At 37.3% G+C, this 22,250-nt stretch overlaps 1 protein-coding gene across 1 annotated transcript; it reads right to left on the bottom strand.

Annotated features, from left to right (window-relative positions):
• Positions 1-686: 686 nt before the first annotated feature.
• LOC308669739 (cystine/glutamate transporter-like) lies at positions 687-21,981 on the bottom strand (the record flags this gene model as incomplete). The annotated part of the gene is made up of 12 exons (XM_081330614.1): positions 687-1,048; positions 2,274-2,451; positions 3,159-3,308; positions 3,700-3,796; positions 4,470-4,573; positions 7,212-7,335; positions 9,879-9,923; positions 10,924-11,023; positions 12,851-12,976; positions 16,698-16,813; positions 18,538-18,664; positions 21,768-21,981. 12 exons carry the CDS (start codon positions 21,979-21,981, stop codon positions 984-986), a joined length of 1,446 nt encoding a protein of 481 aa, XP_081186740.1. The 3' UTR covers positions 687-983.
• Positions 21,982-22,250: the final 269 nt, after the last annotated feature.

Genomic DNA, 22,250 nt, shown 5'->3' with positions numbered 1-22,250 from the left:
GTGTGATGCATCTGGCCCTTGGGCTGCCAGTTTGACACCCCTGCTTTAAGGCTTAAAAGCAATTATTTACAGTAGAATGGACAGACAGTTATTCATAATTTATTATTGCCAAGGAATTAAAAAATCTGATTACCTCCATTACAAAAATTACTTACAAATACAAATCATTGCAACACTTGTCCTAAATCTTTAGGGCCATACCGTACATGTAGAATATTTACTTGGGATATGTCTCTGTATCAGCAGTGTGCAGATCATTTCAAGATTTAAATTGCCAGATTTCAGAAACATCAGTCTCAACAGAAGTATTCCAATCTTAGCAAAATGTTCTGGCTTTGAAAATGGAAGGCAGAACAGCTTATACTGTTTTTTTTCTTTTTTAGTAGAGTCAGAGCAGGCTGTTCCAATGGCAGACCATTTCTGATAAGGTTGGGAATGGTTTTGAGGTTGGAATATTTTGGATGTGGAGATTTTAACCTTAAAACATTTTCAACCTCTATTTATCAGTCATTTTGTGAACTGAATTTTCATTTTTAACTAATTATTACTATACTTTTGTGCAAGCTTGAACATTTCTAGGGTGAGCAAGACCCACATTTCCTATGACAATAGATTGCTTATTGTCATAAGAAGGAAGTGCTGTAGACAACAATATTATGGTTACTATATACTGTATACTGAACTAAGACTTGCTTAAGGTTCTGCAGATATTGCTGATGGGTTTTTCATAAAGAGTTTTGATTTATTTTTATTCCTTATAAACTGCTTGTTCAAGCTTCTGGGCAGGAGAAGATCAGTCTTATACCTTTGAAAGACAAAATGAAACATGAGGTAACTCATGGAAAGAGATTCTCACATACTGTATCTCTTGCTCCTTGCTTTAAAATGGCTTGGAGGTATGTTTCTTACAGTAGTAGCGTCAGGAGTTTGCAGGTTCCTTGCAGTCTAAATATTGTTTTCCTTACTCCAAATACACAACTCCTTCAATACATCTGGACTTCCTGAAGAGTCACCTTCATCAGGATCTGTAGCTTTACTGTCATGGAGTCTAAATAGTTCCAAAGAGGAAACAATAAAAAAAATTCTTTCAGAGAGCTATCATCTGATGGTTTTCAGTTAAAAAATAATAATTAGATTGCTTCAAATATTGGCTTGGTAGAATCTTCTCATGTTAGTACATTTTACTAAAAGACATATGTTTTTATGAGCTACACAGCTATTTTGAACCATATATTGCCCTGTGAATACATTCCTATTTTGCTTGATACTGTCTTTTTGCAATTAAATTTTAATGCAGTTAACTGCTTATGGCTTATTTGAATTTCAGTACCACAAGTCATAAAGGGGCCATCATTCCCCACCCTGTTCTACACAATCTTAGCTTATAAAGACTGGTGAAATTTTGCTTGGCTTCACAGGTTATGTGGTCTATCCTGGGGTGGGTGGGTTATTGCTACATCTATTGCTCATTTTGCTACTAGTGGAGTGACCAGCAAATAAGATAAACATTCAGTAAAAGGTCAGAGAAGGGGCAAAGAGGGTCCCATTTCCCCAAAGTTTTTAAAATATGCCGAACAGTATAGTGTTAGCATATCTATTTCTGCTGGCTTTTGCTGTTCCACATGTTTATTTATAGTTCATATTTAAAATGCCCATTTCCCTTAAAGTGGGCTCTGTGCTCTGTTAAAATGAATATAATTGATAAAAACAACATATAAAAATTAACGGTACAATTTAATTAGGATTAAAAAATTTAAAATTATGTATTAATGATAAACATCAAAAGGTAAAAATCCTAAGATTTAACATTGGTTATTACAAGGAGGGGCTCTCATGGGACTAGTCAGGCACACAGTTGAATGGTCCTCTGCGACCCCCCACAAGGATTCAGAACCAAGATTCGACCCCTTTTGTAGAAGGCCAAGAGATTGGGGGCTTTCCTCACCTCTGAGGGCAGGAGGTTGCACAGTGGGGGCAGCAGCAGAGAAAGCTCTCTTCCTAGACCCTGCCAGTCAAAATTATTTAACTGATGGGGTCTGTAGCCTGATCGATTGAGGCTGGCTGATGAGATAGGGTGAAGCCTGTTCTATAAGTAATCTGACCCTATGTTTCTTTCCCTACACTGCCCAAGCAGTGGTGAAATAGAGTGCAAAGAAGCACATGGAAAGAATGGTATGGAGTAGGGAGGTAAAAGTTAGACAATGAAGTAGCCAGAGTAGTGAGCATATGACCTGGTACCTCCCCAATATAGTAGTACTCCTGGCTAAACTTACTGAACTTTGATGTACAGCAGCCTGGTATTCTAGTTTTCTGAACCACCAGATAGTAGACAGGTAAGCCAGATAAAGTTAAAGCGCATCCAATACTGGTGTTCACAGGATCTGAATATAGTGATGTCCCCACAATGAAGAAACAGGCTACTGTGAATACCAGTGGGAAGAACAGAGGCACCTAAAGGAATGAGTCAGAAGGTAATCAACAGGCCATCTTTAAACCTGCAAGCAACTATAATGTTTACAACACATGGAAGGACATGCAAGCAACTATAATGTTTACAACACATGGAAGAACAATCAAAATATATTTATATAATCTTGCCAATCAAAGGGCCAATAAATTATTCATGTGCTATGCAGGATTTTCTTTTTTGTGTGGTTTTATGAATCCTTGGTTTGCTTTTGGTTTGATTTCCAGAGAACATGGGAATAGAAATGAGAACATAAATTGATGTTTCTGTTGACAATGCACAATTACAGTGTATGTAATTATGACTGTTATATTTAATCCTGATTAAATATTAAACATGAATGCATATTCTACAGTTAAAAATCAATTGTAAACTAGAATGATGGAACTTTATGTTTTAAATATTTCATTAGCAAACTACAGTCAAGATTTAGGGATCTTTCCTTCTGTGCTTCACTCCAGAAAGAAAGGAAAGAATAAATAATTATGAATGAATGTGGATGGTCATGAATAAAGATACAACATTGATTTACTAGAAATAGTATTGGACAAGAAACAATTTGTTTGCATTATGTCTTAACGGAATCAGTGTTTTATTCCCCCCCCTATATCTTCCTATGTTCCTATGTCAATATCTTTCTTCCAGAAAAGTAGAAGCAATATTCTGGTTTCCAATTTGATATTGATCCTACCTTAAAAGGTCTCACTATTGTTGGATGTTGGAAGCAATGTATCATGTACCCCAGTGTGGTAAGTCCTAGGAAGAACCAGCGGGAGAAGCTGTAGAAGTTTAAAAGTCCATAAAGGTCACCAATGGACACCATCAAGTAGACCAAAGGTAACTGGGTCAATAAAGAAAGCCAACAGAACATATAAATATTTCTTTTTGTTCCTTTTATTCAACAAAATTAAACATTAGCAACAATTTTCTTTCAATACAGATATTTAGACCTGATTATAGGTCAGGTCAGAGAAACCAATATAGTTTGGATTACTTGCTAAGCACAAATTTTAAATTGAATTATCTAAGTGATAGGAATATCAGTTATGAGAACCTGTACCAAATGTTAGCCGAAGGGCTTTTTTCTTAGGAATTATTTAGAAAAATGAAACATCTGTGATTATAACATAGGATTCTGATAAAAAAAGGGGATACGTATAGATTTCATTCTCAAATTCTTAGTTCCTTCATTTAAGAACAGGGAGGTAGAATTCCGAAATTTAAGCTCATACCATTAATATTAAAGCTGGGACAGGAGTGTGTCTTTCCAGGTGTATCATTGAAAAGAGGACTGGCCACTGTCCTTCTCGTGCAGCTGCAAACAACATCCTGCATAATAAAGATAGCTTTTAAGTAGAGCCAATGTTTTGTAGTATTGGTTACAGTGAAGTCACGAAAATTAGTTTGGTCATTGTTGTTTTTAAACCATAGCTTATTATGCTAACTATTACTTGTTCATTTAAAAAACCCCATAGTATCCTACATAAGTCCAATGATTGAATTATATTTTGCTTCTTGAAAGTTAGAATAATGCAAGATTGTTAAAATGCCCTTTGCAATGTTAGTGTTTGTTTTTTTTTAAAAAAAAAAACGTTATTCCCCAGAAAATCATATATTGTTGGAATCTAACCATCTCTGGCTTGTGGCACATGTAAACTTATGATATGTATCTGTTTACTGTGTTTTTAAAAACTTATAGTACAAGAACTATAGTGTGTTCAATGCTATATCATTTTTTTCTTTAAACTGTATCAGAACTTTACATAAATTCATGTCTTTCTTTTTTTTGTTTTTCCTATAATTTATTAGGTTTTAGAGGTTTCCCTATTAAATTGCTATTTGAAAAAAGGAACAAAAATGTATATTTCTAATGTTATACCTCTTGCATATATCAGTGACACTTTCCCTTTTTATTTATTTATTTTTATATCTTTTTATTATTTTGATAGTTCAGGAAACAAAGTCAGAATCCAATTTATTCAAAATGCTTTCAGGACTTTACCTGGATGCAGCAAAGATTCCTCCATTTAAAGCACCAAAACATGAGAGAGCTACAAGTATTAGAATTGCAGAGGAAATGTTCTTGAAAACTTTATCAGTGAAACTCTAGGAAAAAAATAAGGAATCTTTATTTTTCCCTTCCCTTTACATATTTGTATATCATTTAGAAGAAGGAATTATCACTCTTTTATTTTACATATTTTTTTCTTTCTGTAGTTATCTTTCAAGAGAACTAGCACAGTAATAAAAGGCAAGACAAATATAGTGTTCATTTTATTAACTTTTTAAAAAATCGGTTAATGGACCTCCCCAAATGTATTTTTATTTATTTTATTGACATTTTTTTTAAAAAATGGTATAATTTATCCACTGCTTCAATTCTAGTAACTGTAAGTCTAGTTTACAGTTATTCACATAATAATCATGAAATTAATTCAGTATAATGGAAAACAATAACAAATCATAAATGAAGTATCCATCCATTATTTATGGTCCAAGATCAAATACAATCAAAAGACCAGAACACAGTACAATTAACTGTAAAAGTAAAATTTAAAATTGCAAGATAGCATGAGGGAAGCACCAGACAGTTTTAAATAGCTATATATATTGACAAGAATTTTGCAGGGCCTTAGAGATTTCTGAAGAGTGGTCATCCAGAAGGATAAGTGCCTCCTGATTACAATGGGCAATTAAGAGTCATTACCAATTGGAAGTATTAATGTGATTACCTTTGGGTGCACAATGGATATTTTCATGTATATGTGAGACAATTATGTCTGAGTCTGAACAGAAACAAATTCAACTTTCATATGGGACATTTATATATCTACCAGTTGTTGCCCTAAAAGGAACTACCTTGATATTACTATAAAATGTGATACAAATATGTATGGATAGACTGGAGAGGAGAAATATTTGTGCTATGAAAGGGATGGGAGACTTTGGCTCTGGCATTTTGGATGTCTAGATCCCAATTCCTCTACTTTAATTCAGCCAGATTTTATCAAGTCCCAAAGCAGGTGTGTAGACAAGTTAAGACCACAACATGCCAAATTGTCATTAATTTGCCTTTTTATATTGGAAGATAATTTATCAGGCAAGATGAAATAAACTAAGGAAGTTCCCCAGTAGATTTGCTTCAACCAAAATTTAAGAAAAAATCTTAATCAAGCTCCAAGGGAAATGCAGCCTAATTCTAATTGTGTCAGGAGATGGGAAATGGAATAAACTTGTAAGCTTTTCAAGAATTTTGATTGGATTGCTTCTAAATTAGGAACTTTCTTGTAAATACACAACTGAATATTATATAGCATCAAACCCAGAACTTTAGCTTTAAATAGTTTAATAGCTGCTGAGAAATAATTGTTACCAAATTGACCTGTATATTTTAATCACAAGAGACACTTTGGAAACTTTTACTAGAAGCTCTATTGTTTGAGTAGATCAGCAAGAGAACATTGAAAATAGAGACCTAGATATTTAAAGAGTTTTACCTGCTTGATGAGTTTGCTGTTAACTGTTCATTTAATGGAGCCTTAAAGTATTTCTTACAGAATACCTGTACTTTTGTTTTGGAGCAATATCTAGATCAGACATGTCAAACGCAAGGCCCGGGGGCCGAATGCGGCCCGCGAAGTGGTTTCATGTGGCCCGCGAAGCCATCCTGGAAACAGTGAGGGAACGGCCCCCACTGCCTTGGCCCTGGCTCAGAGACCCTCCTTCTGCCAGAGACCCTCAGATCTGTCCCACTCCTGCCCAGGCCCCCATAGGCACCCTTGATGTGAACGATGTAGAGCTGGCCACGCCCACCCAGCAGGCCATACACAGTCTAGCCACGCCCACCCAGTAGGCCACACCCACCCTGGCCATACCCACCCAGCCCCTTGAGGGCAGCCGCAATGCTGATGTGGCCCTCAAAGAAATTGAGTTTGACACCCCTGATCTAGATGTTTTCCAGAGTAGTAAGGTGGTAGAAATTTAAGACATTTTTGAAGGCTTACAGTTAAAATATCAAAGATATACATGTCCATCATTTTGACAACTAAAGATACAGCTACATTATTACTTTGCTTTGAAGAGTATTGGGGAAATCAATTTTCAGATGAATGGACTATATAATAGACAAACAGACATAAAGAATGCGACCTTGCAACTTCTAGCGCACAGCTGTCTATTGTAAGTTTTTCTAAAAACATTCCCATTAGAACCCCTGAACCTCAAGATGCAAATTTCTTCACTCAGACTATTGTTCTCTGTAAACTGCAGGAGGGCAGAAAGTAGCCTTAAATCTTTTCATTATTACTTATGAATATGTATTACTTATACATGCATATGCTTATATCATTCCCCCCTCCTTTCCCCTCCTTACGAGTGTATTTCTTTGTCTGCAGAATGTGTCTTCCACGATTTGGAGGAAATCCCTCCAGGATGTGCCATCTAATCTACGCTGCAGTGAGCTTTGATTTTTTTGGGTTGTTGTTTTGGATCCTGAGTTTGATTCCACAAGAAGCAATATATTCACTAATATTATGGAAACCATTTGATTTTTATTATTTTTAGGCACACAAAGCAGCTTTTACTGACTCCTTTATGTGCTTGTTTCACGGTCCATGAGACAGGTGTTTACTTTGGGCATTCAATTTGTTATTTTTTGGATTAAACCTGATTTTCCCCCCAATAAGTCTTCTGATCTTACTAACAGCACTTAAAGAATTGCAAATAATGAGCAAAGTATACTCACCACAGCTACTGCATCTGAACTGAGAATTTCTTGCGGTGTCAAGACAGCATAGTAAGATACATTAGTAAGGATATAACTGACTGTAACAACAATTAAGGAAACGATTATTGCCCGAGGAATGTTCCTGAAAAAAAAAGTTTAATTTTAATACGGTCCAGCAATAATTGTACATTATCTTTTGGCTATGTCTAGTGTCAGATTAACCAACTCATATGCCATGGCGGGCTTTATATATGGTAACCATTATTTAAGCTGCATATAACCAGCATTGCTCCTACAAATCTACTGCCAACAGGTGCAAAGCACAGAACAGAGGTTGTTACATGGGCAGGTTGAGGCATGCTTACAATTGTGCCTCTGCAATCTGGACTTGCTACAGCTTCCTAGTAGTCTTCAAGGATATCCCATATAAAGTGGGTTGCAACAGTCCAACCAGAAGATGACCACTTATGAGTTGTGACAGTTTTGGTATGGGAACAATTGGTGCACTGCATGAATTTGTGTAAAAGCCCACAAAGGTAGAGCTCCTATCTGGTGTTTGTGCAGGATCTGTGACTAAGAAACACACACACAACTGAAATTGCACACTAGTCCTGAAAAGGGAAGTGCAATCCCATTTAGGAGTAAAAATGGAACCACTCCAGATACAGGAGGTCCAAACATCAACAGCCACTCAGACTTGAGCTTAAGTGTTCCTCCCCATCCAAAGCCATAAAGCCTCCATGCATTGGGGTAAAACCTTGATAGAATTTCCTGGCTGGCACTGGGGTTAGATTTATAGTTGGGTATGCTAATGATACTGGATATTTATGATGTCATTCTGGAAAGAGTACAGAGAAGAGCAACAAAGATGATTAGGGGACTGGAGGCTAAAACATATGAAGAATGGTTGCAAGAATTGGGTATATCTAGTTGAATGAAAAGAAGGACGAGGGGTGACATGATAGCAGTGTTCCAATATTCAAGGGGCTGTCAGAAAGAAGAGGGAGTCAAGCTATTCTCCAAAGCACCTGAAGGCAAGATAAGAAGCAATGGATGGAAACTAATCAAGGAGAGAACCAACCTAGAACTAAGGAGAAATTTCCTGACAGAATCAGTGGAAAGACTTGCAGCCAGAAGTTGTGGGTGCTCCAACACTGGAGGTTTTTAAGAAGAGATTTTAATAGATTAAGAACCGTTTGTCTGGAATGGTATACTGTAGGGTTTCCCAGTTGAGCAGGGGGTTGGACTAGAAGACCTCCAAGGTCCCTTCCGACTCTGTTATTGTTATTCTGGATTCCAACAGATGACCTTACCCAGTGGCCTCACTTGGATGATAAACTGTGAAGCATGTTACGTAAACAGGAGATTTGGAATCATCAAAAATGTTCAACTTTTTTGGCAGCATAGTTTCATGTGTATTACGTTTACTGTAACAGCATAAACTGTAGGCTACACTAAACTACAGCCTTAGCTGTACAGAAGTAAAAGGCAAGCAAACCAGTTAACATAATCTATTATTTTTGCCTTTTCTTCCTCATGCCCCCCAAATAAGTGCTTTTATTTTTCTGACTGCCTCCACTGAAACAGCCCTTTAATTATGGCAATTTTGGTGATGCCAGTAGATTTCCTTTCTAATCCAATGAACTCATTCTGCTAAGCAAACAGGAAAGGCTGTTAAGTTAAAAAAAGAAAAATTACATCAGATTAAACAAGGGTCAAGTTCAATTATAGGAGGCCACATCTCTCTGTGGATCTGACATAGAGACAAATCCAGGATCCAAATAATAATTTTGTTATAGTGAGGTGATAAATAAAACCTGAAAATAGGCATTTACTCAGAGGAGCTGCTGAAGTGATAAAGAATAATGGAGTCTTCACAATGAGAACTCTGGCAAGAAGGAGGAGATCTTTGATGGAAGAAGTTAATGGATGACACTCTAAGATAGTTCTAGATAGCACTGGATCTTGGTTTTAGGACTGAACAAAGTTAGCAGGTAAACTTGATAGATTGGTTGCAGATTTGAACTGAGCCCAATCAAGACATAGGAGCTATTAGGCATGGGCTTTGTCAGGACTATTTCAATTAAGCCTTAATAACAACTCCTTTGGGTTCATCCTAGTCCTTTGGTAAAAAGGACAAGAAAACCAGATGGACATGCCAGAGTTGAACTGACTTGACAGTTCTTTGCCATCCAGCTCCCTGTTTTGAGTTCAAATTTTGTCCTGGGAGTTTGTCCTGTCTGCAGCACTCTTCTTCCTGACCTCAGAACAGCAAAGTTTTTCGAAAAAGCCTTGGGATTGGAACTGTAGCAAGCCCCGCATCACGAATGTGTAATACAAGCATTTTTGGATTAGCATGACATATAAATCCACTCCATATTATAAATATAAATCCAATATATTATATAAAGATATAACATATTCCTGGACTCGAACAAGTACTAATTATTCAGTTTTACTCATCTACAACATTTCAACTTCCTCCTCGGATTTCTCAGTTGTCCGGCAAACTTCTGAGTCGTCTAGTCTTCCTCTCCCCTCTTTAATTGTTTAGTTGTCTCCTTGGTTGAGACTGTAGTTTGTATCATCCATAGCTTCTGAATTTCTTTGGCAAGAACACCCTCTAGACGTCACATATTATAACAACAATAAATGCAAAATGGGTGATTATTCCTGCACACTTACTTTTTAGGATCTACAATTTCTTCAGTTACAAAGTTGATATAGAACCTGAAATAAGCAAACAAATAAAAGAGTCAAAATATGCTCTGATCCACTTCATGCCATATAGGTTATTCTAGTCGAGAGTTTGCATTTCATCTTAAAGGAGAGCCATAATTTTTGTCTAACGCCTAACCACATAAACAGCAGCAAGCCAATTACAAAACTCCTTTATAATTTAAAGTAAGGTTTCTGTCCTCAGAAATGGAATTCACAGTTCATTCAGACAGGCTTTATCAACCTTAAAAAGGCATCTTATCAGGGTTTTTTAAATGTTTAAAAAATGTCAGTGGGTTAAATGTCAGTGGGTTAGGACGCTGAGCTTGTCGATCAGAAGATCGGCAGTTTGGCGGGTCGAATCCCGAGTGCCACATAGCAGAGTGAGCGCCTGTTACTCGTCCCAGCTTCTGCCAACTTAGCAGTTCGAAAGCACGTAAAAATGCAAGTAGAAAAATAGGGACCACTACGGTGGGAAGGTAACAGCGTTCTGTGCGCCTTTGGCATCTAGTCATGCCAGCCACATGACCACGGAGACGTCCTCGGACAAGCGCTGACTCTTCAGCTTTGAAACAGAGATGAGCACCGGCCCCTAGAGTTGGAAATGAGTAGCACGCATGTGCGGGGGAACCTTTACCTTTACCTAATACATTTAGGGAAAATTAGCAGACATACTGCAATTGAGAGCATTAAGGTTACTAATCCATTGCCAACTATTGCTTGAGCTGATAAGTTGCATGTTTGCTCATACAATATGTTAAACTCAAATCCCAGAAAAATTCTCTTTGGAATATCAACATACATAATTTAAAAATAAATAAAAGCAAACCAATCATACGGCTTAACATATTTACACACTGCTATAAATTTGATTGAAAGTTGAATAAATGTAATGATTTCCAAATAGATATTTTTTTTAAAAAAATTAGTTACAACTTTGAGGGTGCATCAGTGTCCCTTCTACCATTTAGAAAAGGAAAAAAGTTAAAAAGTTCATAATTTAGAAACTTACCATCCTCCATAAGCAAACATCCCGGAATAAAAAGCAAGAGGCAGCTTTTCAAGTGTTAAGGAACTTGTGTCAAAACTATCCTGGAAATGTTCATTATGACCTAGTAAAAAAAAGACATATTTTTCCTCTTTCTTGTAACAAACAATACAGATAGTCCTTGACCTATGCCCACAACTGAGGCTAGCATTTCTGTTGCTAAGTGAGACATTTGTTAAGTGAACTTTGCCCCATTTAATGACATTTCTTCCCATAGTTATTAAGTGAATCGCTGCAGTTGTTAAATTAGTAACACTGTTGTTAAGTGAATCTGGCTTCCCCATTGGGTTTGCTTGTCAGATGGTTGCACACAGGGATCACATGACCCTGGTACGCTACAACTGTCATAAGTATGAGTCAGTTGCCAAGCATCTGAATTTTGATCATGTCACCATGGGGATGCTGCAATGGTCATAAGTGAGAAAAATGGTCATAAGTCATTTTTTTCAGAGTTGTTGTAACTTTGGATGGTCATTAAATTATAAGGCAGGTTGAGGACTACCTCATAATTAGCATCTTTCTAATGTAGGCTTTGGTATCACCTGAACAAGAAAACCAGGTAAAAATCTAAGATCTAAGATTCCTGGAGTTTAAGGGCTACATAAATCAATAGCACTCTTTTAAAAAACCCAAAGAAATATTCTTATTCTGTACTAGTGTTTGCCTTCTCCTTATCCCATAGGCCTTCTGAAGATATCGGGGTATCCACAAGATGTAATTAAAAAAAAAAGATGGCAGCTGTGATGATGCAAAATCCTACACATTTATTATTATTATTGTGTTGCACTGAAGGTTTGCAGCCTTGTGTTGTGTTGCAGCCGTCATCTTTTATTAACCATATCTATGGACACCCCTGCAAGAAATGAAGTTGTTGGGCATGACAATATTTCAATCTGCGTTTAGAGTAAATGGAAGAGAGAGAGAGAGAGAGAGAGAGAGAGAGAGAGAGAGAGAGAGAGAGAGAGAGAGAGAGAGAGAGAGAGAGAGAGAGAGAGAGAGAGAGAGAGAGAGAGAAGAAGTACCAACATCAGTGTCTGGCAAGGAAATTAATATGAGAACTTTCTGTTATTATTACTACTATCATCACATTTATTTGCTGCTCATCTTGCAGTTTCAGATGACTCTGAGTGGAAAATGCCCAGAATAGGAAACAGGAAAAGGGAGAAAGAATTGCTGGTGAAATTTCAGAAGTACGTGTGAAGGATCCTTGGCCCATGGGTTCTGCTTTGACAGCTTCATTGAGACTAAATGTAGCCAATTTAGTTGAGTTGTTGCACAATTCCACTTCCCTTAACAGTGACCATGTTAGTAGAGACTAAAAGCTGGAATCTAATAATATAGTTTTGTGGAACTCTGGGGGCTATAGAGGTATATCTCTGGAAAAGAACAGGTGGGGAATGCTGAGCTAGCTGAAACTACATAATTTCAATGTATGCATGAATCTTTAAGAATAACAGAAAGGCTCCTGTCAACTTAGACCAGAGGTCCCCAACCCCGGTCCCTAGATTGGTACCAGTCCACAGATGCCAGAAACCAGTCCACGCAAACAAGTAAATCTCCATCTGCGGCATGCAGGCAGCACACAAAACCACTTCCCCCTACGGTCCATGGAAAAAAACCTCTCTTCATGGAATCTGTCCCTGGCGCCCAAAAGGTTGGGGGCCCACTGCTTTAGACTAACAAATTAAGTCTGACTTGGATAAGATAACCCTTCAAATAAAGAACCAAAGAGCAAACATTCAAGTGTGTCTGAGAGTGGGTGTCTTCTATCTCTCTTTATCTTTCCAATGCCAATATCCCCTTGCTTTTTCTTTTGTTAATTTTGGCATCCTCCACTTCTTCTGGTGCTCCATGTCATCCCATTCCTCATGATATTTCTGATTAGTCTTACCATTTCCAAGTGCCAACATCCCAGGAACAATAATTAGACCCACAGTGATCATCTTCAGGACAGTGAGCACTGTCTGTACTTTGGCAGCCCAACTCACACTCCAACAGTTCAGGACTATGGCTAAGGCTGAATTGAGAGAGAGAGAGAGAGAGAGAGAGAGAGAGAGAGAGAGAGAGAGAGAGAGAGAGAGAGAGAGAGAGAGAGAGAGAGAGAGAGAGAGAGAGAGAGAGAGAGAGAGAGAGATGATCAGAGCTGCATAAGCTGATTTAATTATGCTTTCAATTAGGGCTTTCCTATTGCAAAACTAAATAAAGTGATAACAATCAGTTTGGATAGGAACACTCCGTAATCCTGAAAGCAAGACAGATTCCCTCGCTGCAAGTAATTTACCTTAACAATTATGCAGGTAAAATCTTTTAAGCTATTATATTAAGCTAATTAATAGGAAAAATGCACACTGAGTTAACATGATAGAATAAGAAATGCAAAATAACAGAGAATGGCCTACATAATTAAAGAAATAACTAAACATTAATCAGATTGCTTGAAACGCTTTTTTATTTAGTTTTGGGGAAAAAACACTAATGAAAATAATAGCTAGCTATATATAACAAAAATATGCTGCTGCTTCCAATGTTTTTTGATAGATTTATGCAAAGAGGTGGCTTTAATCTGCTTTGAATAAGCAGCTACATTCCAGAGAGTTAACATGACTTTCTTCACATCACCCACTCACTGAATATACTGATCCATCAAGGTGCTTATACATATGCTGTCTGTTCCACAAATTCTATACCAATTTGAGGGGACTTTCCCAACAGTGTACCTCTTATGGGCAAAGATACCACCTTATAATATAGGGTATTTATAGCCCAAGAGTTTTTACATGTTTTTGCAGCTTGAATGCAACTATTAGAATTCCTGGCAATATTAGTAATAACAAAGATAACTAACAAAAACAATTTGCAAAAGGCAGAAGCTTACACGAATGATTCAAATGTAGCTGTACTGGCACTCCACTCTAGTAATGAAGATTTCATGGGGAAGGACGTTCTGATGGAGTGCACAAAAATTAATCACTGTTCAGGATGAAACTTTGAACTGATTTGATAGGAAAACTAATTAAGCAACTCAACAAATATTAAGGTGGAATGTGGGAAGTCAGCTAATATGATCCAACAGATGTCAGTAAATATGTTACTAATGAATTCAGTGAAAATAATTTTCTTTTCAAGTTTCAGAAGTTGCCCAGACTTCTGTTGCCTTTTAAAAAAAGTGTGTTTGATATTGAAAGAGTTCAAAAAGATAATTACAGACATTAAACTGATACCCAGGATCAAAAGAAATGATTTTGAAATTAGAGAACATGCAGAAAAGACTGATTAACTGAATATTTTATCTCCAAATATTATAATCTGGCCATGTTACAAAGAAGGAAAGCCTTCAAATCTTTAACAGAAGAATTATAAAAAAAATGGAATAAGGTGTAAATGGAGGTTCCTTTCAAGATAGTTTTACTTCAACCACAAGAAAGAGTGACTGTTTCTATGCTTCCAGAGATGAACAGAATTTTAACAAGACTATTTTATAAAGAATGTGTGAAGAATTAACAGAGCTGATGCTTAAAGAACTGATATATCTTTTAAAGAAGAAAATAGGATAAAAGGAATTTCTGGCATTAGGGACTTACAGGATGGCTGGTAGTTATAAAATGTTCAGTATTGTTTCATAAGACTGGAAATAGGAAGGAAATAAATAAGATAAAATACAAAGAATGGAAAAGAATTATATAGAAGTTAATAGGAAGCAGGAGAAATTAGAGCTCAGAATAGCTCTCCTGTACCCTAGAACAGGAGTCTTCAAACTTGGCCCTTTTATGACTTGTGGACTTCAACTCCCAGAATTCCTCAGCCATGCTGGCTGAGGAATTCTGGGACTTGAAGTCCACACATCATAAAAGGGCCAAGTTTGAAGACCCCTGCCCTAGAACAATTAGAGGATTTAATTAACTCTCTGTGAGCTTCTGTTCATATGGATCTAATTGGGTTGGGAGGGTGAGAAGTGGGGGATAAATGGAGAAGGGAACTGAGGGAGAGTTTGGAAAGGGCTTTGGGGAAGCAAGAAAAAAAAGATAGTAAAAATGATGTTGAAGATTTCACAAGTAATAATAGCAATAGCATTTAGATTTATTTACCACCCCATAGTGCTTTACAGCACTCTCTGGGCAGTTTGCAAAGTCAGCATATTACCCCCAACAATCTGGGGTCTCATGTTACCGACCTCGGAAGGTTGGAAGGTTGAGTCAATCTCAAGCCCTGTTAGGATTGAACTCCAGGCTGTGGGCCCAGTTAGCCTGCAATACTGCATTCCAACAACTGCACCACCAGGGCTCATATAATCATAAAAATGCTTATAATTTAAATAGGGTTCCAACACTGGGGCTAAACAAATGTAATAGCCGGGTGAATTTGGTTGTAGTGTGTGATTTAAATGTACCCAGCTATGTGTGCAGATGGAACAAGTTTAAGAAAATCATAAAACAATTGCAAAGAAATATTGGAGTAGGATTCATATTCTAATACAGAAGATTCTTAAAGTGAATATTAAGATAAAACCAGAAACTTTTCTTTTGGGTTTAATGGAAAAAGACTTGGGGAAAAATTGGAACTTTGATGTTATATATGTTGACGGCAACCAGATTACTTTATGCAAAAAAATGGAAGAACACTATGATTTCCACAATGGCTGCAAAAGTTGCTGGAATTAGCAGAGATGGCTAAATTGACACTTTTTGATAAAATAATAAAAAAATAAGTACATTTTTTTACTACTTGGAAACCACATCTGGACTTTGTGCTTGAGGTAGAAAAAAATGAAACTTTGATTTTTGAGATAGATTTGTTGATATAGAAATGACTAGTTTGTACCACTGTGGTTTGATGTTACTATCTTAGTTTACTGCACCAAAGGGAAATGGAAGTCAACACCTTTTCTCCCCCCCCTTTTCTGAACTTTTCCATTCCCTTTTTCCTATTTCTTTTTGTATTTTATACTATAAACTAATAAAAAAAGAAAATCATAAGACAATTTTGGGTATTTGAGAGACTGCACAGTTTAAAGCATCTGCATGAGCTTATTGATATCTGGGAAGATAATAGATATTTCTGTTAACAAAGGGATTTATATTTCTTTTTATTTATTATATTTAGAGGCCTCCTGATTCCAAAGTGATAATAGGCAGCTTGTACTTTAAAAGAGAAGAAAATAATAATAATAATAAAAAAAGATTATGTATATCTGGAAAAAAACACAATTCTCGCTTCCACACTGAGAACTGAGAAAAATCCTGAGTTCACAAATTATGCTAAACGATAGTTGGTTGAACAAACCACTATTGGCTGAATACAGATAAAACATGAAATAGAAGACCTGGTTTACAAATCGCCAAAGCCTTTGTTCACACTATATACTAAACTAAAACCAAACAAACCACATCATTGTTTATCATGTGTGTTAACCCACAGTCAAAATAAATGAGCTAAGAATGTACTAATCATTGCCACAGGATTTTGACTCTGCTCTGGCCTGATTAAATGTTAGAAACAGAAAGTGAGACATCAGCTTAGCAAGTTTTGGATTCTGTGTTCATCAACTATCCCTACCTGTACAGGTAGCTTCATAGATTTTATCAGATTCATTGTGCAATAAGTGACTATTAAATCTTCCAGTCGTTTATCTTACTTCAGAGCAAAGATACTTAAAAAAATTGATACTAAAGACTGTAGTAAATACCTGTTTATTGATAATAAACTATAAATACTTTGATCATGCATTCACTGATACTCACTAATTCCTGCCATAGTGATCAGTTTCACAGCCAGAGAAGGGACATCACAAGAATCAAAGAAAGGCTCAATGAGGTATCGACCAAATGCCAAAGACACCACAGCTATATTTGCAGGGCTGGAATATAAAAGCCAGAATATCAGATACAAATCTTTCACTTTTTTGTTGCTTTCTCTCATCTTTGCTTTTGTTGAAGGCTTGTGGGTTTTCCATTGTGAAAAAAATCCACAAGCGAAATGAAATTAAAAGTGAAAAGAGTGATTGCTTTCAGAAATATTCATCTGGAAGATTGGATAGAACATGAGGAGAACTCAAGTCTGAGAAATGTCTACTTTTAATGTTTGGCAGACCCAAGTTTATCATTTAATCAAAATGGTGGATTTAGTCCACACCTTGCATAGAGCCTTGGTGGAGCAGTGGGCTAATGCCTCCCTAAGTAACACCAGCTGCCTGCAATTAGTGCAGGTTCGAGTCCCACCAGGCTCAAGGTTGACTCAGCCTTCCATCCTTCCGAGGTAGGTAAAATGAGGACCCAGATTGTTGGGGGCAATTAAGCTGACTTTGCAATAATGCCGCTTGGGGTGTGTGTGTGAAAGCCCTAATAAGCAGGCATATACATAGAATGAAGGCTATTGCTAAGCACATTGATTTGTGCTTTAAATTGTAAGCCGCCCTGAGTCTTCGGAGAAGGGCGGGATATAAATGGGATTGAAAAAAAAAGTCATGGTTTAGTTCAGTTATAGTTTGTGGAATAAGCCACTTCTGATTTTAATTATTTTTATTGTTCTTAATATATAAATTAAATATACTATATTATTTAATGTTTAAATATCGTGAATTCTATAAGCTACCTAGAGCCTAGCAGGTTTCAGTCAGTAAATAAATCACATAACTAACTAAATACAAAGTCCAAGTCCTAAATCATCAGTACAATGTTACAAAGCATAATGTATTAATAATAGTTTTTTTACAAAACTATTATTTTGTGCTATCCTCTTCTCATTCTTCTGGCTTATGACCTTCATGATAATATAATAATAAAAAGAAAAGGAGCAGGATTGTCAATAGGATGTGGTCAAAAGAATCAAGATGACTTTGTGATTATAGCTACGTATACATCACATATAAAAGAAGCTAAAGTTTTGATGCCACATCACAACTGCCATCTTGGGTTGTTTTTTTTTACCATACTCTGTGGACTCTGCTGAAAGGAAATAAATCTGGATCTTCTGACCACGGTGAGGTAGGATTCCTTCAGAATCATTGTGTTGGCCTGCAATAGGAATGGATCTACTCTATTGATGCAAGATTTGCCATCCATCAGTTGCAGGGATCTCTGTAGCTCTTAGATGTTCCCTGGAAGACAGTTCAGTTGACTGAGGAATGATTTGGTTTGGTGGGAGAGGACAATGTCATCCAATCAATCCCAAATTGATTTTTATGGAGTCAGAGAGGCAGGCCTTTAGCTTATTGCAAGCCAGGCAGTGGTATCTGCACCGTAAGAAATGAAGAAAACCATTTATCTTATGACTGAAAGGAAGACGTCTTTGGTTCGGGATTGTTTTTGACCTGGAGTCTTCCTAGAGCTTTCTCTATTATTGCTTCCATTCTTCGTTCTTCCCCACTGTTCCCTGTCATTCTCAGATGCTTCCCCCCACTCCCTTCTTCCAAACATTTGTTAGATCTCAGTGGTGCTCCATTCACCAGCTGTCTGCCTTTAAAAACACAGCTGGAACATGCCCCATTGAGAGATTTAAAGAGACAAAGCTCCCAATAAATCTTCCCATCATCTGCCATTCCTTCCTTTTCAGACAAGGAAGGCAAAGAAAAGCCACCCTTACCGTATCATAATAAATTCAGCCCACAATCGGAGGAAAGCCGGCAATGGTCCAAGTGTCTCTAAAAGATAAATATAATGCCCGCCTGACTTTGCAATACATGTTCCGATATCTGCATAGGACAGAGCACCTGGAAATCAATAAAAAACCTGAGTTGTAAGTCATATCCATTCTCCTGGGACTAAGCTCCATTAAACTCAATGGATCTTTCTGCACATGTAATGTGGACATTTGGGGCCATATTGAGGCATATTTGGTCCTAACATCTCATCTTGTTCACCACTGCAACATTTTAAACTAGAGACACCTTTGTATTAAAACTATTATTAGATGTACTGTTTAACGTAACACAGAGTGATATAAAACAACTGAGGTGTTATCATTAATAATTTGTTATGTTTAAAAGTAAATGAAATCAAATTCAGGGGGGTATTCTGGCTCTGAGGTAGTCCCTTGGTTTTTATTTTATTTATTTGGTTGTTTGAATATTTCAGCATCCCAGTTTTGGAAATGATTCACCGGTAAACTATTAAAAGAGCAAGAGTGACCCTTGGACCAGAAAAGGTTGGACAGTAATTTTCACCCAAGTCATAACTAACTGAACACCATGACATGAAATTCATTTCTAGTAAGATGCAGTACTTATTATCACTGAGAATATATTTTTTCCCCAAGAACTTGGCTGCGCTTCAAATGGTGCAAACATTTATCTGTGCATCACAGCTGTAAAGTGGTTGGAATTAAAACACAATGAGTGACACAAGATTGGTGGGGAGAGAGGGGGATTTTTACCTGGATTTCTCCAGCTCAGTCATTTTATTTATAATAGTGTTTTAGTCCCTTTTACTATTGTTCCCTAGCCACCCAAAAGCTTAAACCATCATAAAAAAGAATATGTTACATGATGGCAAAACAGGTATTAAAAATGCAACCAGGATTCAAACAAACCTCAATAAATGAGTTATAATATAAAAGGCCATCTCCTATTCTTCCATCAATGTTTCTGCATCCTTTTAAGGCAGAAAATACCTCACTTGAAAGCTGTGAGTAGATCCCAGAGTATATTTTCGTAGCTGCCACAATTACAAGATTTGAGCAGGGCATGGTGTAGTCCACATGCTTTGCAGGCAGTCCTTGACTTACAACCATTTGTTTAGTGACCAGTCAAAGTTATAATGGCACTGAAAAAAGTGACTTATGACTGTTTGCCATACTTATGACCGTTGCGGCATCCCCAAGGTCACATGGTTAAAATTCAGATGCAAATGACTCATACTTATGACAGTTGCAGTGTCCCGGGGTCATGTGATCCCTTTGGAGCCCTTCTGACAAGCAAAGTCAATGCGAAGCCAGATTCCCTTAACCGCTGTCTTGCTAATTTAATAACTGCAGTGATTCACTTAATAATTGTGGTGAGAAAGGTCATAAAATGGGGGAAAACTCACTTAACAATTGTCTTGCATAGAAACAGAAATTTTGGGCTCAACTGTGGTTGTAAGTCGAGGACTACCTGTATTCCTCCAGGAGGTCCCCAACCACTAGTCCATGGACCAGTACTGGGCCGCGGCATGCCAGCAACCGGTCTGCACAAACAAGCAAAGCCCATCCATGGGATTCAGGTAGCACACAAAACCATGCACTCTCCAGTCCACAGAAAAACCTTTCTCCACAAAACCGGTCCCTGGTGCCCAAAAGGTTGGGGACCTCTGCTGTATTCCTTTGAGCTCCTTGTGAAAATGTTCTACAGTACTGTGAAGCAATGCTATGCCAGGTGTACTATGGGCAATTTTAGAGGGCTACACCAGACTGCCAGTCTGACTTACCAACAGGTGTAGGATGATCATCTGCTTTACTTTTCACAGGATAAGCTTCTATTGGAGCATGTCCTTTTAATTGAAGGGATACCTAGCAATGTGTGATTTTTAAAAATGAAGAACCACATAAAAGGGGATCAGGGGCCTGGCTCATCAAACCCTAGCATCTGAACACACATAGCCTCTTCCTCCCTGTAGTAAAGTGCATTTTATCTCTATTTAAAGATAGAAAGGTTGCTAAATTTACATCAGACATATAAACCAGTAAATGCAAACATTTAAAAAATTGCTGCCCACTTTCATCCATTTTCTTTGGCAATGATAAACAGCGTAGACCCCTGAGGCATATAGATGCGAAAAAGAGGGAGTTGTTTTGAGCCAAAGAAAAGAGAAACCTCATATGCAAATGGAACTTCAGGGAACAAGGCATACAGTACCCATCTGAAGGGAGTGAGCCTCTTAGTCTGTGCCATCCAAAACACATTAAGTCTCCAACACAGGATAGGCAAACTCAGAGGGGTGAGTGATAGGGACGGAAATGTTCATTTGGAAGAATTAGCATGGGATAGAGGGGAAATGTCTGGCATATACACTGTCCTTTCTCAGTTTTTTCTTTTTTCTTCAACCCCCATGCTTAAGATGAAATTGATGGATTGAGAAGAAAAGAAGCTATTCCGTAGGGCGACAGAAGGCTATTACCAAGGGGAACAAGCAGGCCCAGATTTCTGTGGTAGACATGCATGCATTTTGTTTCCACATTCTACTAGCAATAGTTTCTTACTGCCCTGTGGTCCATAATGGCTCCCTGCTGTTTCACTGGCACAAAGTGATCATTATAAGCCAGCAAAAGCCACAGATTCCACATTAGTTCAAATATTAGATTCTTCCTCTTCCCATTCGAGCCCCTCCCTTTTTTTAAGGAATTCACTCTGCCAAGTCCTTGCTTGGATATTGCTATCATCAGATATACTATAAGGATTATCTATCTATCTATCTATCTATCTATCTATCTATCTATCTATCTATCTATCTATCTATCTATCTATCTATCTATCTATCTATCATCTATCTATATCATTATCTATCAACTATATCTATCAACTACATCTATCATCTATCTATCATTATCATCTATATCTATCTATCTATCTATCTATCTATCTATCTATCTATCTATCTATCTATCTATCTATCTATCTATCTATCTATATCATTATCTATCAACTATATCTATCTATCAACTACATCTATCATCTATCTATCATTATCATTATCATTATCTATCTATCTATCTATCTATCTATCTATCTATCTATCTATCTATCTATCTATCTATCTATCTATCTTCTAATAGTTTGAGTTTCTCAGCATGTAAAAATCAACAAGGTTTTTTTTTAAAATGAAAACTGCACAACTCACCAAACAGAGACAGAATCCCACAAGCGAGCCATACAAGTAATGAGACCCCTACATTGCCTGAGTTTTGCAATACCCCTTTAGGAGAAATGAAGATCCCACTGCCCACCATGGTGCCCACAGCCAATGCAATGGCCCGAGTAAGGGTGATCTTTCTCCTCAGAAAAACAGCATCCTTCTGCTCCACGGAAGCTTTTCTCTTCCTGCAAGGTCCCATATTTTCGCTTCTCTGTTTCCTCCAAATCACAGGAGTCTCGATGTCAGGCACCGCTTGAGTTACTGATTGTGTGGCAGTTCTGCTCTGTGCTGCCAATTCCTCTTCCTCTTCTTTTCTCTTTACTTAGCTAACAGCTCAGTTTGGCCAGGAATCCTGTGGAATAATGGGAGCATGTGTAAACAAATATTTAAAGAAAAATATCATGTGGAATAGCAAGTAGGGGCCAAAATCCTAAAGAATAATGTATGCTGGTACTTCCGCTTCAGTCA

Source organism: Vipera berus, assembly GCF_964194415.1.
Source record: "Vipera berus genome assembly, chromosome: 6".
In the NCBI taxonomy this organism is placed as follows: domain Eukaryota; kingdom Metazoa; phylum Chordata; class Lepidosauria; order Squamata; family Viperidae; genus Vipera; species Vipera berus.
The sequence above is the reverse complement of the archived record's forward strand: the minus strand, read 5'-3'. Positions and strand labels throughout refer to the sequence as shown.